Genomic DNA, 12,141 nt, shown 5'->3' on the forward strand with positions numbered 1-12,141 from the left:
GTAAACTTAGTAAAAGAATACCTTTAAAGATTTAAATGTCAATTATGCATTAAGTAGACTTGATTTTTTTAAATATTTCACATCTTTATCGTGTGAATTCTCACCAAGCTATAAATAACTCCTATAAATTAAATAAATTAAGCATAAATATAGACAAATATATTATTTAAAACACTTCTATACTGTTTACCAACATAATGATATTCTCGTGCTTTTCTGCCTAATATTATATACATTTTAAAAACACACATGCAATGATTTTTACTAAACTTTACCAATGAATAAGAATAGTGTGTAGTTCTCACATTTTATAATTTCTATCTTTTATTTGAAACCTTCCCAAAGTTAAAAGCACACCATCAAGTAGGGAAACAGTTACCTTGGGAAAAAAAAATAAAAAAAGGAAAAAAAAATTAGAGTTACTTTCGCATTAAACTGGGGTTGCATATCAGTCAGAAATAAGGCAGGAATGTGAACTTTGAATCTTCACCCAGCAGTCTCTGAAAGGCGAGTCCTTTGGGATCCTGCGGAACAGAAATTTGATGTCCAGTAGGGGGAGCTGGTCCTTCCTGAGCCCCAGACTCCATTACCTAATTCTCCTGTATTTTGAGGAAGTTAATGAAATTCTCACTCATGTTGTCCAGATCTCCTTCACTGCTGGGTTGAGTTTCACATTTCCCCGACTACCTTTAAATCATTTAATACTGTCCCATTTGACTCTGAAGCCATTAATGACATTGCACTTTCTGTATTTTTATGTAGTTCTTTCCTAACTCTGGGATAGATAGAATCTGAATTCTTTCATATTACTTATTACCATTTTTTATTTAAAGGAGATAACAGAGAAAATAGGGATTTTGCCATTGACCTGTCTCCATATTAATATTTTATTTCATTTGGTAAGTAATGTTTCACCATGCACCTGGTCAATCACTAAGATAAAATGGTAAGATGTGGTGTTATTTTCAAAAATTTTATTCTCATTTCTATTTGGAACCAGTTACTATCAGTAAAGTTCTAAGTATCAGACTAAATCAAAGGTTTATATTTGGCTGTGTTATTCATTCATTTGATAAATAATCATAGAGTATCAGCTTTGTGCCAGGCACTATTCTAGACACCAGGAATAGAGTGGCAAACAAAACAAAACAAACAAAGTGCATGCTTTCGTGAAGCTTACATTCCAGGGCAGCTGAGCCCAGCAATATGCAAACCGATATGATAGGTCACCAATGCTATGGGAAGAATAAAAGCACTCAAAGGGACAGTGTGAGGGGGTAAATTTCAGTCAGGGTTTTCAGCAAAGAACTTTTTGATGTCATTTGAACAGATAAGAAGGCGGTGGACTGATAGTCCTAGAAGGAAATTGAGAAAAATGGGCAAGTATGAAAAACACTATTCAGAAGCTTCCTGTGCAACTTCTTGGAAACAAAGCAGACATCCATTCCTATCTCTCAAAACTTCTCACTGTTTAACATAGAGCAAAGTCCTGTATACCTTCATTTCCTAAGCTGTCTAGTATGTCATGACCATGGCATTGATACCAGGAAGAGGATCTGTCTATAACTCAATAAATGAGTCAAAGGCAAATAACTATTACAAGAGAGTGAAGGCGCCTAGAAAGCTTAGACATGAGGAAGGAGGTTCCTTTGTACGGTGTTTTCCTTCCTTCCCTCCACCACAATCTACCTCATTCTGCCTCCTCTTCCGAGCTCCCGTTGCCGTGTAAACCTTCTTCGAGGACAAAAACAGGGCCAATGTATGTCTTTTCAGAGGCCGTGTACTGAGACATCCTGGATGCTTCCAAACCCCTGAATGTGATACTCACGAAGAGGGCTAACATAGTTCCTCAGTCATCCTCAAGACTTGGGACATGAGAGGTCTGTCTGGGATAGAAGCAGATCTGTTATACTTGACTGTTAACCCCAAGATCAAAGATGTGAGCCTGGTTCTCAAGGCTACAAAGATGGCACAACATTTTCAGGAAGCATGTATGGCAAATATAATTTGCTACACTGACCTTCAAAGACTATCCACCTGGCATTGGTCCATACAATTTATAGTCTGACATCTTGTGTACACTTAACAATATCTGGTTGGGAAATGGCTGATCATTCGAAGAAAATCTGCCCCAAACCTAATGTGGTTGTTTGGTCTGTTTATCCTTACCTAGGTTTGAATAACATTCCCATCTGTACCGTGAATGATGATGACAACTCATTGGGAGCATTGTGGGGTGTTGGCCAGTTCAACCACTTGGAGAAGGATGAGATACCATTTGCCAGAAGCGGTTATGCACCCAGCGCTGTAGCCCCGGAGAGCCCCGTCAGAGGAGTCTCGCCAGCCCCAAACAATGTCAAGGTGCCCCCAAGGCCTCATTCTGGTGAGTCCCTTGCAAGTCATGAAATCTTTCCTGAGGCCTCCTGCAAACTATCGGCAGGGGGATGGGGGGGAGAGCAGCGAGGGCAGGGAGGATAGTCCCTATGATTGTTAATATAGCTGCAGCAATTTTTAAGTAGTCATGAAATTTTCTCACTATGAAATAGGAAATTCATTATAAAAAGTTACCACTCATTTAATCTCATTACAGTAGTTCAGTAATGTTAATACATATTATTGTCTTTAATATGTCCAGGACATATATGTGTGGTTCTTGTCTCTAATGCCGACAAAAGTACCTAAGAGGTACTAAAAATGAATGTTTAGCCAACATGATTGGGGAAACCACTGCAACAAAAAGTGAGTCAGGGAAATGCAGTAGCGATGGAATTTTGTGGTTCCGTCTTCCTCCGCCAGACGGTCAGCTCCTGAAGCTCGGGGCCCAGTGTTATTGCCTTCTGTGTTTCTGGTATTCTTGATGTCTCCCCAGGTTACAGCACAGTGTTTGATCTTTAGTAATCAATTAATTAATGTTTACTGAATTGAAACAAAAAGTATATGTTCTGTAATCAGCAGAACAAAGAGTTAACAATTTTGTATTTTTGGAAGTCACAAGAGGAGATTTAATATTTTTCATCACAAGGAAGAGTTGGTAAATTTTGTGAGGGAATAGTTAACTACACTTAACTGTGATCATCATTTTGCAATATATACACATATCAGATCATTATGTTGTATGTCTTACACTAATATCTTTTTAAAAATTATAGTATGGCAAAATCTAAAGCGCTAGGTAAAACAGAAGGAATTCTGGGTGGTGGGAATTGTATCCAGTTCTCTTTCTCTGATTTTTTTTTTTAAGATTTTATTTATTTATTTGACAGAGACAGCAAGAGAGGGACCATAAGCAGGGGAGTGGGAAAGGAAAGCAGGTTTTCCGCTGAGCAGAGAGCCCGATGCGGGGCTCGATCCCAAGACCTCAGGATCATGACCTGAGCCGAAGGCAGAAGCTTAACCCACTAAGCCACCCAGGCGCCCCTCTCTTTCTCTTATTACTGAAAGTTTCAGGGCACATGAAAATTATTTTGGTATAATGTGGGAAAATATATTATCCTTCAAAGGATAACCATCAGACGGACCATTAGTACTTACCATGTGATTCCAATCTAAGGTCTTCACACTTGTTAACTCATTTCATGCTTTCAGGAGTTCCTCTTCCTTACATACTAGCAACAAGGAATCAAAAACCCACATATGCCACCTTCTTTCTGGTGTTCCTTCTCATACCGTAAAACCCAGAAACTTAACAGTTACGTTTGCAAAAGCCCCTTGATGGGAAGTGTCACCATCTGGTAAGATTTACATTTCAGATGTGGGGCTCAGGTCATTGTTTTGGCTGCTGTATGCCCTCAGGCATGACTGGAGACAAGGGCTTTTCCTGCTATGATATCCCAGTGCTCAGATTCTGGAGTTATGGGTGTCTGTGGCAAAGTCACCAGATATGGTGGCTTTCTGACAGTAGCAGTGACCCAGTGCCTAATCTTTAGCCTCACAGATGCTGTGACAGCAACTGAAGTGTGAGGGGCATCCTGACCCCCGTTTCTCCTGATTGTGATAAAGGCTGTGCCCCATGGGTTGCCCAGGGACAAGGTTCTGCTCTTGAAGTGATTTGTGACAGTCAACACCAGAGTTTACTGCTCCAGCCCTTCCAGTGAAATTGCAAACACCTAATTCTCTGTCTAATTTGCAGTCTAGTTTAAAATAGAGTGGTTTCTGTTTCTCACCAGTGAACACTAACTTGATAGACTCACAGCCCCTAACTCCGTTCTTCCTACTTCCTCCTTGCTCTCTTCTAGAGAAAGGTAACTTTACAATATTTTTCTTTCTACAGCTAGGACTAATGACTTCAGTTACTTTTGGGAAATGCACCAAATCTTTTCATCTTTTAAGAAATTATGTTAACTGTTTTTCCATAAAAAAGATAACATTGCTTATGGAGAATATAACAAAATTAATGCAAAAGGGAATTATGTAAACATTAAAATGGTTTTAGCGTGGTTTTGTAAGATGAATCTATGAAATGTGTGGGGGTGAGAGATTGATGAAATAAGAAATAAAATAAAAAATGAAATTATAACTCAGCACACATCTCCTTCTGGCCACAGGTCAAACAGCGCACATATAATCTCTTTGATTAGAGAAGGTGTTGGTTATATGGACAGAAAACAGAAAAACATGTCATACTGAAATATGTACTTTTAAAAATTAGTTTATCCAGATCGAGAAAGCTCTTCCAGTCTTTCTTTGTACCATCTTCCTGGGCATTGAATTAGTTGTGTAAACATAAATGTTTATCATGTTATTGTAGTATAACTTTACCTGCAAGGTTTCCAATATTTAAAAACATATTTCTGAGTTGACCTTATTTGAAATCTAGGTATACTCTCATTTATTTCAGCAACTGATGTCTGTGTCACGTGATAGAAGTTTTTTCAGTTTGATCTAAATATAATTTTCCTGCAATATCATTTCAGAGCCCTGTAGAAAAATCAAGGAGTGCTTCAAAACTTCCAGTGAGAATCCCTTAGCAATTAAGAAGGTAAAGAAACAACTATTTACAATTATCTATTCAGTTCAATTTCTGTCATTTCCTCTCCTTTTCTTCCCATAGCTTTCTGAAAAGGTACATTTCACAATATTTTTTACAGCTTTTTAAAACATTTTTTTAATTTAAATTCAATTTAGTTAACATACTCTGTATTCTTAGTTTCCCGGGTGAAGGTCAGTGATTCATCAGTTGCATGTAACACCCGCTGCTCATTCCGTCACGTGCCCTCCTTCATGCCCGTCACCCGGTGACTCCACCCCCCACCCTCACCCCTCCAGCAACCCTCACGTTTGTTTCCTAGAGTCTCTTATGGTTTGTCTCATTCTGTTTTCATCTTATTTTATTTCTCCTTCCCTTCCCCTATGGTCATCTATTTTGTTTCTTAAATTCCACATATGAGTAAAATCATATGACATTTCTCTTTCTCTGACTTATTTTGCTTAGCATAATACCCTCTAGTTCCATCCATGTTGTTGTAAATTGACGTAACATAATCCTGTATGTTAACGACTGGAATTTAAATAGAAACATTAAAAATGGTTTATTTAACTCAGCAGCATTATTTTTAAATTTACCCATGTTGTTATGTTGACCAATAACTCATTCCTTTTTATTGCTAATTAGTATTCAGTTGTATAAGAGTATCCCACAATGGGTATCCCACAATTTGTGTACATGCTCACCCGTTGATGCACATTTAGCTTGTTTCCAATATTTGCCAAAGCTGATATGAACATCTGGGTACAAGTCTTTGTATGGGTATATATTTTCTTTCCTCTTGGTTAAATAGGTAGATGTGGAACGACTGGGTCTTATTATAGGTATGGGTTTAAATTATTGAGAAATTGCCAAAGTGTTTTCCAAAGTGGTTGTATGAATTTATATTTCTGCCAGCAGTTTACCGATTTCCTTTCCCCCACATCCTGCCAAAATTTAGGATGGTCAGTATTTTTAAATTTAGCCAATTTAGTGCGTCTGTTGTGGTGTCTCACTGCGGTTTTAATTTGCATTTCCCTGATGTCTAGTGAGGTTGTCATGTTCTTCTTCTTTTTTTTTTCTTTTACGACAATCTTTTTTTTTAAAAAAAAAAAAGATTTTATTTATTTATTTGACAGAGAGAGAGATCTCAAGTAGGCAGAGAGGCAGAAGAGAGAGAGGAGGGAGCAGGCTCCCTGCTGAGCAGAGAGCCCGATGCGGGGCTTGATCCCAGGACCTTGGGATCATGACCTGAGCCAAAGGCAGAGGCTTTAACCCACTGAGCCACCCAGGTGCCCCTCTTGTCATGTTCTTACTTGCCATCCATATATCTTCTTTTGAGAAATGTGTGTTCAAATATTTGCTCATTTTATAAATTGGGTTGTGGGTCTTTTTATTATGAAGTTTTAAAGGTTCTTTATATATTCTAGATAAAAATTATTTTGTCACATATACATTTTGCAAATTTTTTTTTTCCAATCTGAGGCTTACCTTTGATTTTTAGAACAATGACTTTTGAAGAACCAAAATTTATAACTTTGATGAAGTCCAAATTTAAAATTTTTCTATCATAGTTTCAGGTCCACATGATGTTTACCTCTCTATTGTGCCTTACTGTAAAGGCTAACCTCTAGTACAATGTTGAATAGAAGTGATGAGAACAGACACTGTTGCCTCACACCTAATCATAGCTGTAAACCTTATACTTTCATCATTGAATGTGATGTCAGTTTTTTTGTTTATAGATGCTCTTCACATAGCTTGAGGAAGTTCCTTTCCATTCCTAGTGTTCTATAAGTTTGTATCAGAAATAGGGATTGGTTTTTGCGTAATGCTTTTTCTACATGTATTTGAAACGATCACTCTTTTTAAATCTGCTAATATGGTGAATTGCATGGGTTAACTTCTAAATGTTAAACTACCCTTGCATTGCTGGGGTGGGAAACCCAGTTGGTCATGTTGTGTTATTCTTTTTGTATATTTAATTTCATAAAATATTGTTTAACATTCTTGGTCTATGTTCATAATGAATATGAGTTTGCAGTTTACTTGTAACGTCTTTTGTGGTTTTAGTACTAGAATAACCCTGGCTTCATAGAGTAAGTTCAGAATTTCTCTTTAAGATTCTGGGAGATTTTATGTAGAATTGGTACTGTTTCTTTCTTAAAATTTTGTAGAATTCTTCAGTGAAGCTGTCTGGGCCTGGAGTTTTCTTAGAGTTAGAGTTTTAACTACAAATTCATTTTCTTATTTTTATACTTATTCAAAGTATTTGTCCATTCATGTTCATAATGAATACGAGTTTGCAGTTTACTTGTAATGTCTTTTGTGGTTTTAGTACTAGAATAACCCTGGCTTCATAGAGTAAGTTCAGAATTTCTCTTTAAAATTCTGGGAGATTTTATGTAGAATTGGTACTGTTTCTTTCTTAAAATTTTGTAGAATTCTTCAGTGAAGCTGTCTGGGCCTGGAGTTTTCTTAGAGTTAGAGTTTTAACTACAAATTCATTTTCTTATTTTCATACTTATTCAAAGTATTTGTCCATTTCATCTAAGTTGTTCAATTTACTGGTATAAAGTCATTCATAACATATCCTTTTAATGACTATATGATCTGTAGAGCTGTTCTGCCTCTCATTCCTGACATTGGGAATTTGTATCTTCTTTTTTTTCTTGATGAATCTAACTAGAGGTTTGGTAGTTTTATTGAATTTCTCAAAGAATAAACCTTTCATTTCATTGATGATATCTGTTGTTTTTCTTTTCCTATTTCATCGATTTTGGTTCTTGTCTTTATAGAAGATGGAAGCTTAGGTCATTGAGTTGAGACCGTTTTTCTTTCTAAGATGGTCATATATTATTATGATTTTTAAATAAACACCGCTTTGGCTGCATGCTTCAAATTTAACAATGTTGAGGTTTTTTTTTTTTTTTTAAAGATTTTATTTATTTGACAGACAGAGAGGAGGAGGGGAAGCCGGCTTCCTGCTGAGCAGAGAGCCCGATGCAGGGCTCGATCCCAGGACCCTGAGATCATGACCTGAGCTGAAGGCAGAGGCTTTAACCCACTGAGCCACCCAGGCGCCCCTACAATGTTGAGTTTTCATTTTCATTCTGTTCAAAGTACTTCCTAATTTACTTTTTAATTTCTTCTCCATGGGTTACTTAAAATTATGTTATTTAATTTCCAAATATTTGGGTATCTTAAAGATATCTTTATGTGGTTTATTTTCAATTTAATTCCACTGTAGTTAGAGAAGATACTTTGTATACTTTGAAACTGTAAATTTATTGAAACTTGTTATATGGCCCAGAATATGGTAAACCTTGATAAAATGTCCATGTGCCATGAAAAGAATGCTCACTCTGCTGTTGTTGGTAGAATGTAGTATAAATATCAGGTAAGTTGGTTGACACTGTCATTCAGGTCTTCTGTAGCCTTATTGATTTCCTCTCCACTTTTTCTATCAATTATTGAGAAAGAGGTGGTGAAATCCCTGACCATAGTTGTGGGTTTCTATATTTCTCTTTTAATTTATACCAATCTTTTTCAGAGCTCCAGTGGCATAATCAGTTAGTACATAGTACTTAAATCTAGATTTTAATCATGTATTTTGAAGCTCTCTTATCAGGAGTATTACAATGTAGGCTTGTTATGTCCTTTTGGTAAAATGACCCTCTTATCATTATAAAATTCCTTTCTTCAATCCTGTTAACATTCTTTGATTTGAAATCTGTTTCATTATAGAACTCTTCAGGTTTTCTATTTCTTCTTGAAATTATTTTGGTTGTGAAATTATTCATTTCATTGAAACATTCAAATTTATTGATAATGTTATACATAATTACCTCATGTTCTTTTTAAAATACATGTAATATCTATAAGATGTACCCTTTTATCAATCAGATTTATTAATTTATGTCTTTGGCTTTCCTCAATCAGTTTCCAAAGTAGTTTATCAATTAGTTTAACAAAGAACTAGTTTTTGTGCATTTTTTTGATTCTCTATGTTATATATTTCTTTTCTATTTTGTTGATTTATGTTATCTTTTTCTTCTTTCCAGTCACATATGTTATTTTATTGTTCTTGACTTCTTCTATCTTTCTAATATATATATTTAGCTGTAAATTCTTCTTTGAGGATTATTTTAACTGCTTTCATAGTTTTTGCTCTCAGCATTAATTTAAAACTTTTTCTAATTTGCCCTATAATTTCTTTTTGTCTCATGACTTACTTGCTGGACATTATGTATGAAAAGTTATTTGTAGGAATCTGAAGCTTGTGGCCAAAGCACTTTTTTCCAAAGAGAACCTTGTGTTTATTTCTGTAGGAACCCAGAGGCCTACCAGCCTCGATTAACTTAAACCAAGTTCAGATCTTGACTTCAGGTTATATTTCTTCAAGGACCATCTCACTTCTGGATCACTTTCATCTCAGAGGGGAGCCCTTTGTTGGCCCTTATTTGGATCCTGAGCTTTGAGTTCTCTCTTTCAGGACCTTTGAAGCTGTCAAAAGAAAAGTTCTCACTCTTCAGGATTTTACAATGACTTCAGGGCAAAAATGATTACTATACTCCCTTACAACTGAGGCTTCTCACTTCCCCTTTACTTTGGCCTATTAATTCCTACTTGATTCACTCCTTAACAGTTATAATTTTTTCAAATTTTTGATCTGCATTTTTAGTTGTGCCCAGTGGGAAGGTTGAACCAAAAAACATATATTGCTGTTCCTTAAAACAAGAAATCTTATTATATAATAAACTTTAACAGAGGAATACATCTATATACAGCATAGATTTATCTTCACTAAATGTCAGTAGTTCAATATTGTTCCATCAATTTCAATCATCACAGTCTCCCGCTGTTGACATATTCAGCCACTGGCTTCTGCATGTGTTAAATATCACTTCCTTCTGAAGGTCAAAATCCTTCCTTGGAATAAGCACATAGATCTAAGGTTTCTATAACTCTTCTTGGACTTAGAGCTCTTATAACCTTTTTTAATTTTTAAATTACAGAGTCTGTTTACTTCCTAGAACAAGAAAACAGCCCTTCTCTTTCCTCTTCCAGTTGATCAGGGGAAGTAATTTAGCTGACCTCTCTCGTTCTCCAGCTCTCAGCTGCCCTTCAGCAGAGCAAGGAAGCAGCATGTATTGTCTGTCTTCACAGATGTTGCATAAAATCTTTTGACTGTCTTCTTTCTGTCATAAGTCTTCCTAACTTGACAGAACGATCTCATGTGTTATGAGTTGGTTGTTATCTGGAGCAGCAAGACAATAAAGGCTACACAGTATTTTTTTTTTTAAGATTTTGTTTATTTATTTGACAGGCAGAGATCACAAGGAGGCAGAGAGGCAGGCAGAGAGGAGGAGGGGAAGCCGGCTTCCTGCTGAGCAGAGCACCCGATGCAGGGCTCAATCCCAGGACCCTGGGATCATGACCTAAGCTGAAGGCAGAGGCTTTAACCCACTGAGCCACCCAGATGCCCCAAGGCTACATAGTATTCAAAAATTACTATCTTGGTGTTTAACCAAGGGTTTAAAATGGCTTCACCTAATGTAAATAATCTCACTATGTGCTCTGTCTACAAATGCAAATATTTGATAATTAGATTTTTATGGGAAGACTAAAACTAACCTCTCTTTACTCTCATGTATGTCCCTTTATTTACCTACAATATTTCTTATTCATTTTATATTCAACTTTCATAGAAAACATAAGAGGCTGGATATGCATATTGATTATATTATGCCTTTGATTTAGGAAGAAATAAAGGTAAAAAAGCCACTGTCTCCTCCAAAAGCATGCTCCAGTGCTGACTCCTGTTCTTCAGAGGTGTTGAGTACCAAGACTGACGTCAAAGAGAATACTGTTTGCATACCAAATTATCTGGACCAGGAAATCAAAGTAAGAGGCAGGTTTCTTAAATCCATAACCTGGGAAGAGCATGAACATACAAAACATCACATTACTAACATCCTTCAGATTCTTTAGTGGTTCCCTTAACAACCAAATTGATTTAAAACCCCTTAGCCTGAAATCCAAGGCCTCCTTCAATTATTTCCAGTCACTGTTACAGAAGCACAACCCTTGGTTTAGACATAAGGAAGAACTTGGCATTTGCCAAACACTGGGCCCTTCCTCCCCATGTTTTTCTTTATCATCTTCCTAGTGCTTGAGAAGCACTACTCGCTGTTACCTATACATTTCCTTCCCGTACTTTAAGGCAGCGTTCCTCCTATCAACTTCCATCTCTCCGTCTTATCTGTGGAAAACTGTTTCCTCAAACCTACGCCACCTGGGGTTATAAACTCCGTTGTATTTACAGTTGTGTCACATCAGAGGACTGGAAGGTTCTCTCCGACCACGGTTATTTCTGAGAAGGACATAAAACGAAGAGCGACTCAATCAGCTAATATTTGCTTTCCTCCTTTGTGTTCCTTCGTTAGATCCTTCTGGTAAACCTCCACCTTGCTTCACAGTAAGACCCGCTGCAACGAATTCAGGGTGAAAGTGTTGTGATGATGACTTTGATGGCAGTTTTAAATGAGTCCTCTGTAGTAGCACTTATAAATAGAAGAGCATATTATAAGGATTGTTCTTGAATAATCCTGATAAGGAACTACTTTAAAAGGAAAGCATAACAGTGGTGTTGGGTATAATTATGCTGATGATTAAAATGAGGAAAATAAAAGGAAAGGAGAAGAGAAGAGAGTATCTGTAGACAAGAGTTGTGGTTATACATGCGTTCGTGATGATTCCGGTGAAAGACTCCTGATTATATAGAGTCTTCAGAATCACTGTCCATCTTACTGCTACACTCTGGCACCACTGATTCCCTAGAAGAAATCTCTTCTCCCTGATCCTTTCAGTGGTCACCGTCTTCTCATTAAGGTCTCAGTTAAAATATCACGCAGAAACATTTTCCCTGACCACCCAGTCTGAAGTAGCTACCTACTTCCCCTCTATGCTATTACCTCTGTTCTTCTTTGCATAGCGTATGTCCTATTTGATATGTTCGTATTTATTTGTTTCAATAATATCTCTGCCTCTCACTTCACTCACACTAAAATTTAAGTCTTATGGGATCTCATACTCCTCTGTCTTGGTTCCTGCTTTATCTTCCTATGTCTAGATAAGTGCTAGGCCTCTAGTAATCATTAATAAGCATTTACTGA

The 12,141-nt window shown here is 36.8% G+C and overlaps 1 protein-coding gene across 1 annotated transcript in view; it reads left to right on the top strand.

Annotated features, from left to right (window-relative positions):
- C2H4orf17 (chromosome 2 C4orf17 homolog) overlaps positions 1-12,141 on the top strand; it is a 32,727-nt gene that overhangs the window by 12,770 nt on the left and 7,816 nt on the right. Inside the window, exons 3-5 of the mRNA XM_032332983.1 lie at positions 2,174-2,383; positions 4,914-4,978; positions 10,727-10,870. Coding sequence (XP_032188874.1) covers positions 2,174-2,383; positions 4,914-4,978; positions 10,727-10,870 — 419 coding nt within the window. The remainder of the gene's footprint in view (positions 1-2,173; positions 2,384-4,913; positions 4,979-10,726; positions 10,871-12,141) is intronic.

The sequence above is a fragment of the Mustela erminea genome, chromosome 2, assembly GCF_009829155.1.
Source record: "Mustela erminea isolate mMusErm1 chromosome 2, mMusErm1.Pri, whole genome shotgun sequence".
NCBI classification, from domain to species: Eukaryota; Metazoa; Chordata; class Mammalia; order Carnivora; family Mustelidae; genus Mustela; species Mustela erminea.